This window comes from Aethalodelphis obliquidens, unplaced genomic scaffold (assembly GCF_003676395.1).
Source record: "Aethalodelphis obliquidens isolate GAN/ISIS:26980383/991018 unplaced genomic scaffold, ASM367639v1 scaffold14, whole genome shotgun sequence".
Classification (NCBI taxonomy): Eukaryota; Metazoa; Chordata; class Mammalia; order Artiodactyla; family Delphinidae; genus Aethalodelphis; species Aethalodelphis obliquidens.
Genome location: NW_020837958.1, coordinates 33,152,545 through 33,173,716, shown reverse-complemented (window position 1 = coordinate 33,173,716; position 21,172 = coordinate 33,152,545). Strand labels below are relative to the sequence as shown.

General features: G+C 47.9%; 1 protein-coding gene across 14 annotated transcripts in view; it reads left to right on the top strand.

Annotated features, from left to right (window-relative positions):
• The window catches only part of MICAL2 (microtubule associated monooxygenase, calponin and LIM domain containing 2), a 219,427-nt gene that overhangs the window by 85,122 nt on the left and 113,133 nt on the right, over window positions 1–21,172 (top strand). For 12 of the 14 annotated variants that reach the window (XM_027115371.1, XM_027115361.1, XM_027115362.1 and 9 more), the window contains 6 exons: window positions 2,387–2,594; window positions 6,492–6,608; window positions 7,988–8,089; window positions 11,930–12,085; window positions 15,704–15,804; window positions 20,115–20,372. In XM_027115371.1, the coding sequence (XP_026971172.1) occupies window positions 2,387–2,594; window positions 6,492–6,608; window positions 7,988–8,089; window positions 11,930–12,085; window positions 15,704–15,804; window positions 20,115–20,372 (942 nt within the window). Of the gene's footprint in view, window positions 1–1,446; window positions 1,779–2,384; window positions 2,595–6,491; window positions 6,609–7,987; window positions 8,090–11,929; window positions 12,086–15,703; window positions 15,805–20,114; window positions 20,373–21,172 lie in introns of those variants that run through there. The other 2 variants (XM_027115366.1, XM_027115367.1) reach the window with 2 other exon arrangements.

The following is a 21,172-nucleotide window of genomic DNA, read 5'->3' as shown; positions in this document are numbered from 1 at the left end:
TGGGAAATGCAGACATAAACCCTAGCTGACGTGAACCGAACATCCTTGTTACAGTCGGACAGCAAGAACTGGGTGGGCCGTGAGGGTGTGGGACGTTCCTTCATCCATCAGTTCTTTATTGAGGCCTCCTGTGTGCCAGGCCCTGTACTGGACATGGGGACAGCTTTGGAGGAGCTTTTGCACTGGCCTGGGAATCAGATGCAGATAATTATAACACGTGGAGCTTAGTTCTGGGGTAGCACTAAGGACAGAGCCTGTGGGAGGAATGTATAATCTAATTTGGGGCTCGGCCTCAAGGCTGAGTTTTAATGAAAAATTTTTGTTCCTTGGCACTGAGTCCTTAGCAGTGAAGCCCGGATGCGTCTGGGAAAGGTGGCGAGTTCCTCTGGATTGAGTTATCGCAATGCTTTGCGTTCGTGGTCTGTTTGCACTATGCTCGCCATCCAGAGCGTCAACCATGGGCAGGCCAGGGGAGCCCTCTTCTCGCCCGCTCCTCTGCCCAGGCACGTAGCAGCCGCGGTTTTCGGCTTCTTGTCAGAACTCCGAGTTCCCATGTTAATCATAACAAGTGTGCTCCTAGAGGAACGGGCCTGGCCTCGGCCAACAAGCCTTCTCTCCTGTCTTGATAACATCTGTACCGAATTTTCTCCCTTTATGTAATTAGGCCCATTGGTATTTGCTTTGGGTATGACTGGCGTCTCTGAAATTTCAGGCCCGAAGTATGAGCTGGCGCCCAGGGTGGTGGGAAAACTGAGCTTTCATCAGTGGGATTTCAGGTTTAGCTGGGAGGGTCAGAAATGGTACGCCAGCTACTGTTTGCGTGAGAAATGTACAGCAGACCCCCAACTGGTGGGAATGGGGTCCCCTGCCTGGCCCCGGGAGCGGTGCTGGGTCAGGCCTGGTGGATGATAGAAGGATGCAGGAGGGCTCCCCTCCTGCCCTCCTGCCCTTCCTGCCCTTCTTCACCCCACATCCTCCCACCCCACTCCATCCCTGGCCCGGGAGTGACAGAACTCAGCAAACAGGAAAAGATGCGCTAACTGCAAAGAAATGCAGTGAATCTAGACTTAACCCCGAAGCCAACCTCAGAGTGTCGGGGTTTGGAGTCTTGCTTTGAAATGCCCGTCATGGTCTGGCTATGTCTGAGCCAGAGGAGCTGTTTGGGGTGTGAGATAAAGAGGGAAGCTGTGCTTGGGGGAGTTGGTTCTCTGCAGTCAGCTCCAACCAGAAAGGAAGCAAAAGGATTTGCATACCCGCTCCCTGTCTCTGGAGTGAATTGTATCTCAGCGGTGACTTCATTTCCCCTAACAGAGTTTCCACCAGCTCTCTGGGAGGTTCCAACGAGTAAGCCACACTGATTGTGGTGTGGGAGCTTCTGATATGCTTATTTGCAGTTCCCCTTTGGGAGTCTGGAGGCCCCAGATGAGTGATAACTGGATGATGGAATATAGCTAGGGGAAGGGGAATGCATTTTTTTAAGATAAATTTTGATCCCAAGCAGAAGGGATGTTTCCAGATGCCTGTGCAATGTCAAGCAGTGGGGTGTGGATGCAGATCTCCTTCCCTGTGACTTTGCTGGGGTATCCCCAGTTAGTTAGACCCCCCAGTTGAACCCCTGCCTCTTGAAGGTGGTTCAGGAATTGCCTGGGAGTAGGGCAGGCTGCTGCATGGGGATGTCTCGCAGCCAGAATATCACCCTTTTCTCGTTTTTATTGGATTGGTGCTGCACATAAGACTTTATTTGAATGGAAGGACTTTTGCCCAGCATAACTAGTTCGGTAGGTCATTATGTGTCTTCCCTTCTTTCCTAAGTGGCTGTAGCTTCCTTGGGGAAGGACCCTTGTCTTGTTCAGCATGACAGGGTCCGTTGAGACCTAGCATGGGACTTGAACAGAGTCCTGTTTTGTCACCTCTGCCCACATGGCCCCATTGCCTACAGGGCCAAGACCATATACTCTTTCACTTGACACTTCAGACTCTCGGCGTCTAGTTCCAGACCAACGCTTGTCTCTTTTCTCTCCTTTCCCTCCTTTCCCCCAAAGTGTCCTTCTCTCCATCCACCTTGAACTAAGAGGTTAAATGCCAGAGCTGGGATTTAAGCCCAGTTCAGTTTAACTCTGAACCTCACGTGTATCTTACTGTGCCTCCCCCGAATCCTTTTACCTCTGTGTCCCTCACGGCGTCTGGCACAGTGCCTGGTGTGTGGTAGGCCCACAGGTAATGTACATCGGATGGATGAATGGCGGGTCCTAACAGGTGCTCGGTTTGCACTCACTGGTTGATTTGGGTGGATGGGGGTTTGCTCCCCAGTTAGGCTGCTGACTAGAGGCTTGTGTCTGCAAGGCTAGAGGTTGCTGAGTGCCTTTCTCCTCTCTCCCCTCTGCAGTGTCTCATCATTGGAGGAGGACCATGTGGTTTGCGCACTGCCATTGAACTTGCCTACCTGGGGGCCAAAGTGGTCGTGGTGGAGAAGAGGGACACCTTCTCCCGGAATAACGTGCTGCACCTCTGGCCTTTCACCATCCATGACCTGCGAGGCCTGGGAGCCAAGAAGTTCTATGGGAAGTTCTGTGCCGGCTCCATCGACCATATCAGTGAGTGGAGCCACTGGTGACACCCCATGTGGGGAGGGGGCTGACCCTGGGTGGGGTATATCTCCACATTGTGGAGACCCCAGGATATTTCATCTTGCAGGTCTCTGGGGGCTCCACACATCCAACTGGCAGACATTTAATTCCAGGCCCTGTGCTGTGCCCCACTAGGCTGGAAGCACCATGAGGCCAGGGATCATGGTATGTCTCATTCACCAGAGTATCTCCAGGGCATAAAAGAGTACTTGACACATAGTAGATGCTCAATAGACTTCTGTTGAATGAATGAATTAAATATGGGAAACAGAGGCAGAGGTAAGTAACAGAGTCTGCACCCTCAGAGAACTCACTGAGATTCTGTCAATAATAAAATGTGCTTTAACAGAGCAGTCAGACTTGCTAAAGGAGCTCAGAAGAGGGAGCCACGTAAAACCATTCAGTGGGCCAGGTTGTCAGTGACCTCTTGGGTAAAGGAGTTGGGACACCGTGTTGCCTGTTTGGGGAACCAGGGCAGGTTTTAGAACAGAGGAATGCCACCATTGACAGATCCTGTACCAGGTTTCCTTGAACTTTAAAAAGAGAGAGGCCATCGTGATGGGGGTTCACCCAGAAAAGAAAGGGAATTGGGAACGTGGATTTCAGGTCCCGGGCCATCCCTGAATGCTTAGGTGGGGCAAGGTGAGCACCGAGGCCTCCCGCTCTGACGTTACTTAGGCCTGGGTCTCTCAAGGCAAGATCTGTGCAGACAGGCTTTGGAAGAGCAGCCTCCCTCCTCATGCTCTGCAGGGAGGAGGTCTTGAGCCATTTTATATACAGCAATCATGACTCATAAAAGGGAAGTTAAAGAGAGTTCAAGCATTTGAACAGATTTGGGTCCAAAATCTGTCTTGTCCGTTTTCTGTGTGACTTGGCTCAGATTCTTTATCTTCTTCCAGCCCCAGTTTTGTCTCCCCTAAATGTGATTGATGCCTGCCTACCAGGAGGGCCGAGAGGATTAAATGAGGTCACGTGTGAAATGTGCTGTGTCTGTGCCTGGCAGGTCGTAGGTGCTCAGGAAGTGCTTTGCATTCAATGGGGTACAGTGAGCAAGAAGCAGTCGGGATCCCTAAACCAGAATTAATTCAGAGCTGCAATCTCTCAACCAGTGAGTGGAAGGAGAACCCTGAGAGCCATGTTCTTATGAGCACAGGCACTGATGGGAAAAGGGTGTAGGGTTAGGGCGGGAACAACTGGAGGGAATTATCAGCCAGACAGGGTGTGATTCAGTCAGATACAGGAGAACTTACCAGCAGTGGCCCAGGGTTTGTTCCCACTCCGGGATGAGAAAATTCCAAGAGTCCGTTGGAAAGAAATTTGGATTTGCCCAGAAAGCTGCAGTGTCAGCTTTCCAGATATTCCTTACCACCCACAGAAGAATGTATATTGGTACCAATCTAGAATGACAGCATTATGCACCACTTTCCCATCGAGCCTTGCTGAGAGGCAGAGCCGGGCATCAGGAGGTCTTGGGAGGTCCCAGGCTGCCAGGCTGCCTTGACGGCCAGGAGCCCCTCACTGCCTCATTAATGGGGGCCCCATTTAACCCCTAGTCCTTGGAAATATGCCAGCATGCAGAAGCACTGGCAGGACTGGAACGGAGACTGGAACGTTCAGAGTGATCATTGTCAAGGGCAGCTCTAATACCTGTGAGAAGAGAGGCAGGGAGAATTTATTGAGCACCTACTGGGTGCCAAAACCAGACAGACGAAGAACGTTGAAACTATGAAGGGAGGCCAGGCCTCCCCCACGGCCTGTTTCCAGGCAGGAGGTGGGTTGGGTTCTTTAAGCCCCAGCTGATCGGCTTCCTTTCAGACTGACCCATGGTCTCCAGCCCCAGCTGTGACCTGGTCCTCGGCACTGCTCCGCAATTCCCCACTTGTCCTGTGTCGGCATCCTCCTCCAGTTCCCAGTGCTGACGGGCACTCCCCATCCCAGCCCCCTCTCCTTCCTCCTGCCCTCGCCTCTCCCCAGTACCCATTCCTTCCTCCCACCCTGAGGTCAGAGGCCGAGCTGGCCACTTCCTCTCCAACTCTAGGCCCTCTTGCTTTCCTTCCCTCCTTTCACCTGCCCTTACCTCACACTGCCCTCCAGTCCTCTGATAGAGCCCATTACTTTTCTTCATCTCAAAGTGTTTATTCTAGAAAGAGGCGACATAGACTTTACCTATACTTTCTACTCATGCCACCTTCCATTGCGGTCTGATTTCTTCCCGCCACTGTGCTAAAGAAATTCCAGAAGCTTCCCAACCTCCCGTGCCCTGGCCTCCTGTAGTCTTCATTTTCTTAATCTCTCCATGGGATCTGGTATCTTGGTCCCTCCTCCCTTGGCTTTCAGGACTGCAGCTCAGGGCCTGTTCTGCAACCCACCTTGCCCCCAGCCCCCAAGCCCTGCCCCATTCTGTTTACACATGTTTCCTCTGTTAGACAGTGTTCCATGTCTCCTGGGCCTAGCATGGCACCCGACACATGGTAGCTGTTCAATAAATGTTAAATGAGCGAAGCCCACAAAATACAGAGGGACCCACAGATAATTTGAAACTTTATGCTCTCAGAAATGTATTTGAAGGCATGCCCATTTGTGCTCAATGGCAGGAACAAAATAGAGAAACAAGGAGCCACTCCTTGGGGGAGTTTAGGAGAGTGGGTAGGAGGTGGGAAACCATGAGCCCAGCTTTGTGGGGAGGAGTCACCACCCCACCCCTTACCCTGGATGGCTGAGAGCTTAGGTAGAGTCCCCCACAGGGTGAGCCGTTTGCTCTCTGACTTTACGTATTGGCTCTTTGCTGTCTCTCTGTTTACGCCTCTTTCCATCTTCACTTTATCACACCCACAGCCCGGTTCAGGAAGGAGGCAGGAAAGAGAGAGCCACCATCATTAGAGGATTACCTAACAGCTAGAGCACAGTCTCGGAAACAGATCTGGGTCCACATTCCAGTTTTGTTCCTGTGTGAGCTTGAGCAAGTCACTTAGGCTTGTTGAGCCTTAATTTCTCACCTCTAAAATGAGAATAGAGAATTCCCTGGTGACCAGTGGTTAGGACTCCACGTTTTCACTGCTAAGGGCCCGGGTTCAATCCCTGATTGGGGAACTAAGATCCGGCAAGCCAAAAAAAAAAAAATTTTTTTTTCATTAGAAAAAAAATAAAACGAGAATAATTACTCCGAAGGGCCACTGTAAGGGTTAAATGAGAAAGCACTGTAAGGGTTAAATGAGAGAACACAGAGTGCTTAGCACATAATCAGTGCTCAGTAATGATCGTTATTGGTACAGGCATACCTTGGAGAAATTGCAGGTTCAGTTCTAGACCATCGCAATAAAGCGAATATCCCAATAAAGTGAGTTACATGAATTACAGTGCATATAAAAGTGATATTTACACTATACTATAGTCTTTTCAGTATATACACATAACAGAATTATGTCTAAAAAACAATGTAAATACCTTAACTTTAAAATGCTTTATTGCTAAAAAATGCGAACCATCATCTGAGCCTTCAGTGAGTTGTAATCTTCTTGTAATAGTAACATCAAAGATCACTGATAACAGATCACCATAACAAGCATAATAATAATGAAAAAGTTTGAAATATTGCTAGAATTGCCAAAATGTGACACAGAGATACAAAATGAGCAAATGCTGTTGGAAAAATGACACCGGGAGTACTTGCTTTGATGCAGGGTTGCCTTAAACCTTCGATTTGTAAAAAATGTAATATCTGGGAAGTGCAGTAAAGCCAAGTGCAGTGAAAGGAGGCATGCCTCTATATTGCTATGCTCAGAAATCACTGACAGTGATAATACAGTGTTCTGTATACAGGAGGCACTCAGACATTGCTACTGACAGTTCATCTCTTCCCCTCAGGTATTCGTCAGTTGCAGCTCATCCTGTTCAAGGTGGCCTTGATATTGGGGGTTGAAATCCATGTGAATGTGGAGTTCGTGAAGGTCCTAGAGCCTCCTGAAGATCAAGAAAATCAAAGTACAGTATAATTTTCCTTTTGGTCTAGAAATCAGATATTGCAAAACGGAAATCATATTTGCAGCTCCTAGAGGACGTTCCTGTTAAGGTTATTCTTACTGAGAGCCGTTTGGCATAATTTCATCAAAGGATCTTTTACCTTTGTGGACCATTGCTGTCACTTGAGCTTTGCTCTTCAGCTCCCAGGGGATTTATTATTAAGTATTTAACATATAATTTGGTTACCCTGTCACTACGAGGCGGTAGTTTGACAGATGAAGTCTAAGTAGTAAGTAGGAAAAAGACATAGATTCGGTTGTCTGGTAAAGTGCATTCGCATACTCTTCAAGCTGTGCGTATACACACATAGATATGTGGATACACTTATTATACCCACATGATATTTTAAAATCCAGTAAAGAAAGTGAAGTTTCTAGAGTAAATATGAAATAAATGTTCAAAATATTATTTAGTATATAATATTTTTGAGCTTTATTGAAGAATAATTTACAAACCACAAAATTCACCCATTGTAGGTATGTCTTATTTAGTAATTCATCTGTTGTTCCTATTAGTATATTTATATAAATTCTGATCTTTTATATACATCATGGTGAGAGAGCTTGTTCATGATGCCTCTGTATCTTGCTTACTATCAAACTCTTCTGCTGCTGGGCCGGGCTTTCAGTTTTTGGTCCAGCTTCATGTCAGGGACCTCATAGTTTCACATGCAGGTTACAACTCTGATTTCTCCCATCCTCTGCCCAGAATATTGAGAATTTAGGGGAGATGTTAGTTGGCTTTTGCGGCAGGACAGCAGCTGTAATTTAACTTTGAGACCTGTGTGCTCTTAACCTTTCCCAGACCCCTAGTGGGTGTTAAATCCTAATTATGGGTAACCAGCAAGATTGCACCTGAAAATGGTTTCATAAAAGACTGTGTATTGCCCAACAAGAACGTTTGAGCATAATAAAGTAGTAGTTCACGCTGGTTTCATTATACCCTGCACAAGCTTTTAGTTCTGTTTAGCAATGGGAGGGGACCAAGGAATGGGGGGATACAGAGAGAACATGGTAGAATCTGTTGAGATAAATAAGGTGCAAGTGAGACTGGTGTGAGGATCGTTAGGATAGACTCCCACCCTTTATAGAAACCAGTAAAACCAGGCGTGGAGTTAGCACTGCTGGTTTACCTTGTCCTGGATTGAACTGAAGCTAAAGCCAGAAGGACTCCAAATTCAAGTGTGAATCTGGACAGCTTGGGTCTTTCCGCTGGAGCCTCTGTCTGGGGTGCCCGTACCTGTGGCATTATCCATTTCTCACGACCAACACAGAGGGCATGTAATCACTCTGTCCTGCCATCTCTCACTGCCAACTCATCTCATTTTTCTGTCCTGGCAGAAATTGGCTGGCGGGCAGAATTTCTCCCTGCAGACCACTCTCTGTCAGAGTTTGAGTTTGATGTCATCATTGGAGCTGATGGCCGCAGGAACACGCTGGAAGGTGAAGACTCTTCTTCTTCCTGGGGCTGAGGATGGAGGGATGGGAGTGGGAAAGGGTATATCAGGAAGGGTGTGGAGAAGGGGGGCAAGATGGCAGGTGCCAAAGCTGATGGGGGTCTTGATAGAAGGCCAGACTGCCCTGCTGTGCGTGAGGCTGCGTGTTTAGAGAACAGCCATTTAATACTTTCTGAACCTCTGTTTTCCCAACTATAAAATATGGATAATAGAACCTCTCAGAAGATTGCTATAAGGGCTGGGAAAATGTAAAAATGTTTTATAAAAGAAAAGCACCACGGAAATTAAAAGAAAAAATCAACATACATTTACTAAGCATCTGCCAGTGTGAAAGCCATGGTGCTAAGCGCTTTCATACTTACTTCTTCCAACTAAGAGAACCATTTTCATACTCTTCATGGTTCTGGTTTACTGTGAAGTATAATACCCCAGAAGGAGAACCCCATCTCTTCTCATAACTTTAAAGCATGCTCACTGCTGGGCAGTAAGATAAGTTTTGCCCAAACTGTCAAAGAACAAAACAGTGCCTCTCTACTTCTAAATTTGGAAGTGTTAACATGTTTTTAGGGAAGAATCTATTCAGGCTGAGAGAGGAAGAAATGCCATTGTGGAGAAATGCCTTCAATCACCTGCACCCCAGCCCCAAGGTTAATTGGTGCACAGGTTATACTAACTTGCACCAGCTGTACTAATTTAAGACCCTGGGTTGAGGACAAAGTGGTCCCACATGGCATCTCTTGCGCTGGGGACAGGTGTGCTTTTTTTTTTTTTTTTTTTTTCCCGGTATTCGGGCCTCTCACTGTTGTGGCCTCTCCTGCTGCGGAGCACAGGCTCTGGACACGCAGGCCCAGTGGCCATGGCTCATGGGCCCAGCCGCTCCGCGGCATGTGGGATCTTCCCGGACCGGGGCACGAACCCGTGTCCCCTGCATCGGCAGGCGGACTCTCAACCACTGTGCCACCAGGGAAGCCCGACAGGTCTGCATTTTGAGCTTGTCCTGCTCAAGGGCTGCAGGCTGCAGATGTCTGCTGGGGAGGGCACCTTCTCTGAGGACAGAACACCCTCCCTAAACTAGGGCTGATCTCACAGAACTCAGGATGAGTACGTAGTCTGCCTAGCTGAGGCACTTCCCACCTGCTATACACCCGCTGCTCCTTTCCTCTTTCTTCACTTCCATACCCACTCCCTCGCCCCAAGCAATCAATAACGGATATCAAACAAAACTTTTAAGCTGCCAACCTGAATGCTGTACTATTAGAATTTTTGAGCCCATTCTGATGGTTTGAGAAAACTGTAAGTGTGAATATAAAAATTCAGGATCCATGATCACCTTGAGGGATGGTTTGATATTTTGTGAGCATGAAAAGCAGGGCAGGAAGGGGGAGAACCACTTGAGCAACTGAGGACCAGGTAAGCAGACTAGAGCAGGGTTCTCAATGGGCACTGTTGGCAATTGGGGGCCAGTTTTTGTGGTGGGGACTGTCCTGTGCGTTGTAGGATGCTTAGCGGCACCCTCAGTTGTGGCGACCAGAACCATTTCCACACTTGGCCAAATGCCCCTGGGGGGCAAAATCACCCCAGTTAGATACTAGAGACTAGTGGCCATTTTGACCATTTCCACAAAGGTCTAATGAAGAACCCAAATGAGGGAGTAATGTATAGAAACCCAAGGTTATTTTTTTAAATTAATTTATTTAATTTATTTTAGTTTTGGCTGTGTTGGGTCTTCGTTGCTGCGCGCGGGCTTTCTCTAGTCATGGCGAGCGGGGGCTACTCTCCGTTCCGGTGTGTGGGCTTCTCATAGCGGTGGCTTCTTGTTGCAGAGCATGGGCTCTAGGCACGCGGGCTTTGGCACTTGTGGCACACAGGGTCAGTAATTGTGGCTCACGGGCTCTAGAGCGCAGGCTCAGTAGTTGTGGCGCACGGGCTTAGTTGCTCCGCGGCATGTGGGATCTTCCCGGACCAGGGCTCGAAACCGTGTCCCCTGCACTGGCAGACGGATTCTTAACCACTGCGCCACCAGGGAATCCCAACCCAAGTTTTTTAGTCAAAGGGATTTTTGACAAAGAAGTGTGGGAATTGCCAAGAGGCTTCAGTGTCTGCTAAGCCAATGTGAGGGGAATTCCCACAGGTGCTGAAGCCAATGGTTCTGTCTGCTAGCAAGACAAATGCCTTGCATTAAGCAAAGTAAACAGCAGTACCTGGGATGGAGGGGAAGTTCAGGGCTACAGGAAAAGACAGATGCTAAAAAGAAAAGGGATTAGGAGGAGGTGGTCCACTGAAATGGGACCACCTGCTTGTGATCCTCTGGGCAACTGCCTGTGATAGTGTGGTTTATAATAAGGCAATTATATTTGGTCTTTGTCCCCTTTCTGGCACAGCTACCCAAACCCTTGGAATTCCCTGAGCGATAAGGGCAAATAGGAGCATTTTTTGTTCTGATATTTGGCCTCTTGTCCGTGGTTCCTGAAATCAGTTCAGAGCCAGAAGGGTGAAATGGGTGTCTTGTTATTCATAACAAGCTCCTTTTCACACCGAGTTTATGTTAATGAAGAGAGTTTTGGAAAGCACCTAAGGAAGGGAGGGGACTGGTTGCCAGGGGCGCCAAACAAGTGATTAGAGGGTTGGAACTTTCAGTCCCACCCTCTGACCTCCTGGGAGGGGAGAGGGGCTGGAGATTGAGTTCAGTCACCAATGGCCAGTGATTTAATCAATCTGACATCTGTAATGAAGCCTCCACAAAAACCCAAAGGAGATGGTGTGGAGAGTTTCCGGGTTGGTGAACACGTTGTTTGGAGAGGGCGTGAAAGCTCCATGCCCTTTCCCCATAACTTGTTCTAAGCATCTCTTCCAGCTGGCTGTTCCCGAGTTGTTTAGGAAGTAAAATGTTCTCTGAGTTCTGAGAGCCACTCTAGAAAATTAATCAAATCCAAGGAGGGAGTCCTTGAACCTACAATCTATAGCTGGTTAGTCAGAAGCACAGGTGACAACATGGGCTTATAATTGGCATCTGAAGTGGGGGGCAATCTGGTGGGACTGAGCCCTTAACCTGTGGGATCTGATGCCATCTCTGAGTAGATAGTGTCAGAATTGAGTTGAAGTGTAGGACACCCAGCCGCTGTCCTGGAATTGCCTGTCGGCGTGGGAGGAAAAAAAACCCATATTATAATTGGGTGCAGAATTCTTATGGCCATTAAAAAGCGATTTCAATGTATACCGTTGAAAACTGTAAGAGCCTCGATTAATCACTGAACTAAAATAATTGCAAGTTAGAGTTCCATCTATTCATTGTACATTTATTGACTGTGTACTAAGTGCCAGTCACTATGGACTGGAGGTAGAAAGAAAATTTGTTAAAATCTCTGTTGCACAGGAATTCAATCTCATAATTCTACTGTTTAAAGGGGGAAAAAAAGAAACCGTGAGAAATGCTGACAACGTAGTTTCAATTGTATAAGTTTAAAGTGCAGATGAGTCTTTCGTGAGACTTCCTTGCAGCAATGCCTAACACATCCTCTAAAGGATGAGCCCTGTGATTGCCCATTGGAGAAGCACAGTTTAGCCTTTTGTTTGTGGAAGCCTAACCAGGATAATTGGTCCTATAGATTTTAGAAAAGGAAAAAGTCCCACAGACTTTGAAAGGCCTCCAACGGGTTTTCTCCTCGGGGACAAACCTCAGCATTTCTGCCTGCCGCCTGTTCTCTAGATCCAAAGTTCTGGTTTCACTGGCCTGTCGACCATCTGAGAATAGCTTTCTCAGTAATCTTTTCCAGTTTTCACACCAAATCCAGAAGAAAGACCCACTTTTCCCATTCTCCTCCCACAGGGTTCAGAAGAAAAGAATTCCGTGGGAAACTGGCTATTGCGATCACCGCCAACTTCATAAACAGAAACAGCACAGCTGAGGCCAAGGTGGAAGAGATTAGCGGCGTGGCTTTCATCTTCAATCAGAAATTTTTTCAGGATCTTAAAGAAGAAACAGGTGGGACCCTCACCTTTCTCCAAACCAGGCCATCGTCCATGCTTCTCTGTAGAGTATAGGGGTTGGGGGAGGAGGGCACTCAGCTTTCCCAGCTCTTGGGAACAGGAGACTCACGCTGATAAAGTGGAAGCAGGGATTTCTCTTTAGGATTAATAATGGGCAGGATTCCTTCGGGGACAAGAGGGATTCTTGAGGGAAAGTTCTAGATGTTGTACATGAAAATAGATAAACATTTATTTACTCAGGAGACATTTACTGAGTGCCCATTGAATGCCCGCACTCAATGTCATGGGATACACAGTCGAGGTTGACACGGTACCCTCCCAATAGTGGCTCCTTGTCTAGGGAGGGACAACCACGGAAACCATCCTAATGCAGGCTGGTGAATCTAGGCCCGACGCCAATGTGGAGATCCCGGAGCGCTCTGAGGGGGAGCCAGTAACCTGTGGGTGGTCCCTGAAGAAGCATAGGTGCTTTTATCAGTGCACCCACTGCCCTTTCCCTCAGGAACAGTCACAGATGCCGGGGCGGGGGTGGGGCACGACACTCACCCATGGGCATCAGTTGTCCCCAAACCATGGGACTTGAAGAAAGAAGGGATTCATTCATTTACTCAACAGATATTTATTGAACACCTACTATGTGCCAAATGCTGTTCAAGGGCGTGAGATAGAGCAGAGGGCAAAACAAGCAAACCCCCTCTCTCGGAGCTTATATTCTCTGGGTTGCGGAGGGACCATCAATAATCAAATAACATGTCAGTTGGTCTATAAGGATAGTGGAGAAAAAATAAAGCAGGGTGAGGGCGAAGAGGGATGAAATTCCTGCTCCCGATTAAGTAAATTTAAGATTTTTTCCCTTTCTTTTTAACCTGATTTGGAAATATATATATTTCTCATTGAAAAGGCAGTGTAACAATGTTAAATAGAAGTTTTGTACTAAAAATAAATCGTTAACACCCAGCACCACCTAGCACAGGAACAGTCCTCATTTTCATGTAGTCCTTTACGGTAATTTTCCACCTGCATCCTTCCTTTTTACATGGCTAGAGCTTTTACCATAGTGTCAATCCTGTTATTCTCCGTTTCTCATTCAGCCTCACATTTTAAATACTGTCCATTGTGCCCAGTCCTACTGATGGTCAGGTTTGTCGGAATAGCTCTTGAAGTGGATATATTGTCACCCACTGCTGAAGCATTTAAACCAGGGGTTGGCAAACTTACCATGTATTTTTGTATTGCCTTCAAGCTAAGAATGGTTTTTAATATATTTTGAATGGCTGCAGAAAAATCAAAAGAAGAAATTTTGGGGACAAATTGAAAATATATGAAATTCAAATTTTATAGTCCATAAATAGAAGAAATTTTGGGGACAAATTGAAAATATATGAAATTCAAATTTTATAGTCCATAAATAGAGGTTTATTAGAATAAACCGGCAGCCAGGCCGGTTTGTTTACCTTGGTGCCATGAGGGCTTTCGACACAGACTGGATGGCCCACAAAGCCCAAAATGTTTACTCTCTGGCCCTTTACGAGAAAGTTTGCAGACTTCTGATTTAAACCTTTCAGTTATTTACTGTTACCAATAAAACTACTTCCTTTGGATTATATTTCCGTAAGATAACTTTCTAGGAATGGGATTAGTTATTGAGCCAGACTCTGCTTCTTACTGGCCACAGCAATGTGTGTCCACTGCATGACCCTCTGAGTGTCACTATGGTGGCATTATTTTATATAAAAAAAAAGTATTTCCTTCCAGCATATTATGTCCTTTTGAATGATTTGAGAATTCTCCAGCCCTCTCTTCACCTCAAAAACCAAGAAAATAAATGCTTAAACAAACCACCAAATATAAATTATGACAGGACATCAAGTTTGTTTTTCCAAATGTTTCAATGAGCTTCCTTTGCACTTTGCAAAGGTCATCACCTTTGGCCATTGTTCGACAACAATGCCCTTCACAGAATGAGAGGGATGTATTTCCTCGGATCCTCTGGGGGGCCCTGTACATTGATGGCTGTTTCCTATTTAACGGTCATAAAGGGGTTTCCATGGTTACCCAGCAGCCTCTGTGATAACTGCTGATAAGTTGCCTTGCCTCTTTTCCTTTCTCTCCCTTCAAAGAAACCAAACCAGTGGTTATCAAACTTGAGTGTGAATCAGAATCACCTGTACGGCCTGTTCGAGCACAGATTGCTGGCCAGACCCCCAGAGTTTCCCATTCTGTAGGCCTGGGGTCGGGCTCCAGTTATTTGCATTTCTAATAAGTCCTCAGGTGATGCTGCTGCCGCTGCTGGCTAGGGATCCTACTTTGAGAAACACTGAGCTAAGCTGTCATTTTACGGCATTTGTTTTAAAGGCAGAAACCTAGTCTGTAAAGTCTTTTGCAATTGGTGGAAAGCACAGAAAGATACAAACCAGTCCTCTGATTGAGTTTTTCTACCAGGGCACCTGGGTTTTCACACATAACAGGGGGATGGTAGAAATGTCCCTTAGCAGTCTTTGGAGAATTCACACAGCTCTTTGCATCTCTGGTCACGTGGAGGAAACGGTGGATGGGACTTGGAATCAGACAGGCTGGGGTTCAAATCCTGGTTCTGTTGCCACTTAGCTGCCATGCCACAGACAGCACTGTGCCTTCCTGCAGCACGTACTCAGCTGTGACTTGGAAATACTGGTCTACAGCCCCAAAGGGCTTTATGAGTTCTAAAAGAAACTGTCTAGGGGACTTCCCTGGTGGCGAGGTGGTTAAGAATCCGCCTGCCAATTCAGTGGACACAGGTTCGGGCCCTGGTCCAGGAAGACCCCACATGCCGCGGGGCAACTAAATCCGTGCACTACAGCTACTGAGCCTGTGCCCTAGAGCCCATGAACCACAACTGCTGAAGCCCACGTGGCCTAGAGCCCTGCTGCGCAACAAGAGAAGCCACCGCAATGAGAAGCCTGTGCACAAGACCCAATGCAGCCAAAAATAATTAAATAGATAAATAAATTTATTTTAAAAAAAGAAAAGAAAAACAGTGGCTTAATCATATTGCAATATAGCGCAGTGGTTAAGAATCCGCCTGCCAATGCAGGTGACACGGGTTCGAGCCCTGGCCCGGGAAGATCCCACATACCGCGGAGCAACGAAGCCCATGCGCCACAACTACTGAGCCCGCATACCTAGAGCCCGTGCCCCGCAACGAGAAGCCACCACAATGAGAAGCCTGCGCACAGCAACAAAGAGCAGCCTCTGCTCGCCGCAACTAGAGAAAGCCTGCTCGTGGCAAGGAAGACCCAATGCAGCCAAAAATAAAATAAATAAAAAATAAAAAAAAATTAGTATAAAAATTTTTTTTTAATAAATGTGTCAAATCAACATGTTGTACACAAACTTACACAATGTTATACCTCAATTTAAAAAGAAAAGAAATAGTATCTTTGTGGGACTGTGGTGACTAGGGTAAATTCTGGAACTTGATCTTATCTTTGCTCGCCCTGTATGTCTTAAAAACTTGTCTAACACCAATATTCTGCAGGTAAATAGTGAGACCTGTAATGAGGCAAAGCAGGGCTCCTGACACACAGTAGGCGCTGAGGAAATAATACTGAGTCCATGAACCTTCTCTTTTCAGGGATTGATCTTGAGAACATTGTTTACTACAAGGACTGCACCCACTATTTTGTCATGACTGCCAAGAAGCAGAGCTTGCTTGACAAAGGTGTCATCATTAATGTACGTATCGCTTGGCCATGATGTCCTGTCTTTCCCTTTGTGACCTGGGCTGGCAGCATCAGCGAGTGCGGGAGCATATGTCATCCTGCCACAAACTGAGTAATGGGGGGAAGAGGGAAGGGACCACCACCCACCACGCCCTTCTCCTTGGTGGTGCGTGAGTGTGTTGGATGGAGGAGCCCACACGAACAATAGAGGCAGAGGTGTTTCTGCAGCGAGCTGGGCTGGTGCGGGAGGGGGAAATGCTGAAATTCTTACCCAGGTGTTAGTGTGGGTTCTTAACCACTGAGAGATCAGCTGAGTCTTTTCCTTTCAAGTGTCTCATCCCTGCCTCCTTCTCTGGGAGGTCACACACATACTTTGGAGGCAGATGGGGGCTCCTAGTCCTAGTGGGATCCAGGCAGTTTCACTAGTGAGTTTCACGCTGCGGCCCCCTTGTCATGGTATGGGGGAAAGCCCTATTGCAGTCAAGAAGACTCCAGTTGAATCTTCTCTCTGCCACGTATTAACTCAGGACTGTGACTAAGCTGTTTGCCTTCTCTGAACCTCAGTCTTCTTGTCTGCAGAATAGGAATAATAGTTTCTATCTAAAATGATTGTTCAGAGGAATGAACTTTAAAATGTACACAGAGCGCTTGGCATGTAGCAAGTTGGTAGATTCCCTGCATAACTTCTCTGCCTGGTTTGGACACTTGCTTTTTTGTCCTGCTGGCTTCCTGGCCCCTGCTTCCTACCTTTGCACCTTCATGCTTATACAGAGAGCAGGGCTGCAAGGAAGGAGCACATGGAGTGGCCAGCACCAGGCTGGCACCTTCTTTGGTCAGGTTTCAACCCCTCCAGAGACCCTGTTCCTGCAGCTGCCGCTGCTGCTGTACCCTTAAGATAAGGATCATGCAGTCCAAGGTCAGCCTGCTCTTGGGGTGTCGGCCTGTAGCCCAGGCAGCACGGTGACCATTCATTGCTGCTTGTCAGAGAAGAATGTGCCTATCCTCACGCCAGCTTGTGCTGGCAGCCGGCTGGACAGCTTTAGTAACCCAGCCCTCCCCTGGGCCTCCTCCACATCAGCTCAGGGCTTTGCTGAGAGCCCGAGCTGGTGGACAGAAGGCTGGGAATTGGCGGGGGTTGGGGGGGGGCGAGGGTGGGGTTGAATGAAGCCTACTTAGCACAGTCAGCAGATGTACGAGCAGTGCGTTTCAACATCTGGTGCCCCACTGCTGATCTGGTCTGGGGGAGGTGAGGCCATGTCCCCATTTTCCCTCTGTTCCACAGGTGTCCTTCCCAAATTTACCTCCCCTATTGAGATGCCTGTGTCAGATAGTGAAGGACTATTTGAGGTCCAGGGTGCAGGCGCAGAGGGTACCTTTGCAGGGGAGGGTCTAGGGAGACTCTTGTTTATCCCACCCCTGGAAAGTCAGGCCAAGTTTGACTTGGGGTTCCTATTTCACTGGCTGAGTACTCCGGCCTGCTGAGATGCTAAGGTTCCCCCAGGTCATCCCAGGGTATTTGTCCTGGCCACAACATGTTGCTCATGGTGACTTGATTTTTTGGCAGTTGTCAAAGCCCCTCCATGCTCCCCTTTCAGGCTCTGTGTCATGGCACAGGTGGGTGGGAGCTCCTCGCTGTGGTCCGATAATTATTGCAGGAGCTGGGAGCAGATCCCAGGCCCACAGTTGTCCTCATCAAGGCCTTCCTTCTCCCTCAGAGAATCTGGGAGTATCAGCTGAGCTGGTGCAGAGGGCCCTCTAGGTATAAGACATGAACTCTAGAAATTGGAGGCCATGGCTGGACATGGGAGAACTGGACACCATTTGGTTCAGGAGCCCTGGCTTGAGCCTCCAGGTGTCCAGCCAAGCTCTATAGCATTTGCATAAGCTGGGAGCTGACCCGTCTACCCCGAGCTACTTAAATTACCATTCTTCTCTCGCTCCCAGAGGAATGGCAAGTCCCCTGTTTTCCTGTCCCTGTATGGGTCAGTGTCCTCCTCGAGACGTACAAGGTGCTGAGTGAATGTTTGTTGAATGACTGACTGACCTGCTTCCCCATCTATTCCTGCTGATCTCTGGGCCTCTTTCTATGACTACTTAAGGGAGAGTAAAGTTTCTCCTCTGGAAACCCTGCCTCTGGGCTCCCAGCTGTGTCCATCCTTCCTGGCCCCTACCTCTGCTGGTCCATGCACACACAGGCTTGGTCTTACCTCAGTAGGAGGGAGCTTGGTTGCCAGGTGTGTGAGGTGGATGTATACACATCACAGCTGGTCTCTCAATGCCGAGTCCACCCTCATTTGAAGCAGTGAACAGACATTGTCTGACCTTCTCTTCTGGTCTACTGCTTCTTTCCAGCTTGTCACTTGGGGTGACTAGTCTTCCTGTTGGATTCCCCACTCTTCTCTCATGTTTACTGCTTCCCTCTCTCCTTCCCCACCTCTGTCCAGAACTGGGCCTGTGCAAAATGAGGTCCAAATTCACCCCCTGCCTTTATCTTCATTTAGCGCTCCTTCCTCAGCTCTGCCCACTTTATTACAGCCCCGTTCCCACTTTTTCTCTCTCATCCTTGCTTTCATCTGTTCCCTACAAGTCTGTTCTGCCATCTGCCCGCTCACCTGGGACCTCCTGCCTTGCAAGGTCCTATGGCTCCTCCCAGCAGCCCTGGGCCAGGTGCCTGTCATCCCGGCACAGCCGGGGGGTCTGCCCCTTGGCCAGGTCCCCACAGTCCTGCGTGTGGTTTCAGCACCAGGTGCCGCCTTCGTCATACAGTGTCCACATTCATCCATCACCCGGTCCTCCGCAGGGGTTGTTGTGGCATGTTTTGAAGAGGGGGTATTTTTGAGATCTCTCCATTCACTCTTCCACACCTTCAAGAAGGAGAGTGATTATGTGATGTAAGAATAGGTAAGAGAAAGGAAAGCGAATAACAGGAGCTCCAGCCTGGACGCCACGACCTGACAAAGGGCTCTTGGGCCAACGCTGGGTTCCATTTAGTTGACATGGCTTGGATGTGGAAATATTAGAATTTCTGGGAAATCGTGGCTGTTGGGAAAATTGCCACAGTAGGTCACTGTTTGTAGTTGAGGATGTGCCTTCTTAGACCTTTCTAAATGCCCTTGCTGCTGCACTCGGTGGGTCTGGGATCACTTCACCATATGGTGTGGTTTGTGTCATCCTGATTTATCAGGGACAGGAATTCCCAATCATTGAGAACTTCCCAATTCCTAGGCTTTGGGCTAGGCAGTCATGTCCATGGTCTCATTCAGTCCTCACATGGTCCTATATAGGGAGTAGATTTTGTTAGTCTCATTTTACAAATTCACATTTTACAAGTGAGAATATGGAGACTCAGAAAAGTTCAATAACTTGCCCAAATTTATGCAGTCAGTGAACAGAGATGGAATTTGACCTGTTGATCTCACTGACCCAAGGCCTGTGTTGGTCTTATACACTAGTCCCTGCCCCCTGCCCCAAGGGATTTGCATTTTCTGTGTCACCTTCTGAGAAAGATAGTCTTTTAGTTTCTGTAGCCACACAATGAGCAGATTGGACTCTGGGAGACATCCTATAGTTCACTGCCAGTGTCCCTCCAGGGTGGATACGCTAGTCCTCTAAGCTCAGGGTTCTCTACCTCCCAGCAGGGAAATGTAACAATTAACACTGTAACAGCAAAGCAGAGCCCCGAGGAGCCCTCAGCCTGTTGAGAAAAGGGGTAACTGATCTTGGAGAGAAAGTTTGAGAGTTATGCCAATTATCCATTTCTTTTTCAGACTTGTCTGACCGCTAGCTGCAGCATTTCTGGACCACATTAGCTTAGCTTCGTCCATTATAAAATCAATCTTACTCATTTGCTCTTTTGTCTTTTAGTTTCACTGAAAGTTATCACAAGAACCAGCCATATGAAACATGCTTCTGTGTTTGCTGCGGGATCATTACTGAGTAGACTGTTCATGACAACACCATGTTCTCTGTCAAAATTCCTATGTCCGACAGTTCTTTTAGAATTTAGTGCCAGGAAAAAATTTCCTCCCCTAGGAATTTCTATGCTTCCCTCTTTCTGATAAGGAAAGCCCTGTAATATATCACATTTCCCTCTTGCCTTGGATGCCAGGAAGCTCAAAGCCAAATTTGATGCTTAATCATAACTCTGTTAATGTTCACAGATGGCTGATTTGGTTCCTCTTTATTCCCTCGGCCCCCATTTTCTATTTCTGTTTTGATTCACCTCTGCAAATCCATTCCGTGTCCTTTCACAAAGAAGTAGGTATGACTCCTTGCCCTTTTGAGGGGCAGGTTGTTACACTGTGCTCTTGTTCTTTCTCCCAGGACTATATCGACACAGAGATGCTGCTGTGTGCAGAGAACGTGAACCAGGACAACCTGCTTTCCTATGCACGCGAAGCTGCAGACTTTGCCACCAATTACCAGCTGCCGTCTTTAGACTTTGCCATGAACCATTACGGACAACCCGACGTGGCCATGTTCGATTTCACCTCCATGTACGCCTCCGAGAATGCAGCCCTGGTGCGCGAGCGACAGTCACACCAGCTGCTCGTGGCCCTGGTGGGCGACAGCTTGCTTGAGGTACCGCCTGCTTTTGGAGCCCCCTCATTCCTGCTGGAAGACAGGTCCCCACATTGCTGTTCTAACTGGCAGCATCTGCTGTCCTGCAGCCCAACGGAAGGACAGGCTCTCAGCCAACTGGCAGGACTCTGCCGAGCCCGTCCTGGCCTCAGAGCCTGACCTTTGACGAAATTTAGAGGGGCCAATTCTGCCTGTATACAGGCAGGAACACTTTCTCTTGCCCCTCTGGGTTTTTCTGGGCTGACTTCTCGGTTGAAGTACAAAATTAAGCGGCCTGGGTCAGGCCATCCTTCCCAGAGCATGCAGATCTGCAGCTGGTTGGAGACTTCTTCCTCCTCTGGGTGGATTTCTGTAGCCTGTCAGCATCGAGTTCGAATAGGAGCAAGAAAGGAGTGTGGGCCCCAAAGTCCATGGCCTCCCTGCTCAAAATTCTTCCCAGAAAATGTGCAGATGCTAGGATTCTTACATTAAATGAATGATTTCAGAAAGGATAAATTTTTATCTTAATGTAAGCACTGACCAAAAAATGTTGATGTATTTATCCGAAGTTAGCATCAAATTTCAAACCACGCTTTGGGTGCACATGGAACAGTTTAGTTGGAACTTAGCTTGGTGAATCGATGCTTGCTCACCACTGCGTGCGGACTCTAACAGCACCTCCCCTGCTTCTGTCCCAATCCTCCCTCCCAGCTTTCTCTCTCCCGGTACTTCCCACCCGTGCTCTCTGCTGCACCCAAACCAGACGGGCTGTTTTTCCATCCGGCTCCGTCATTTTCCCGCCACCAAGTCTTCGCCAACAC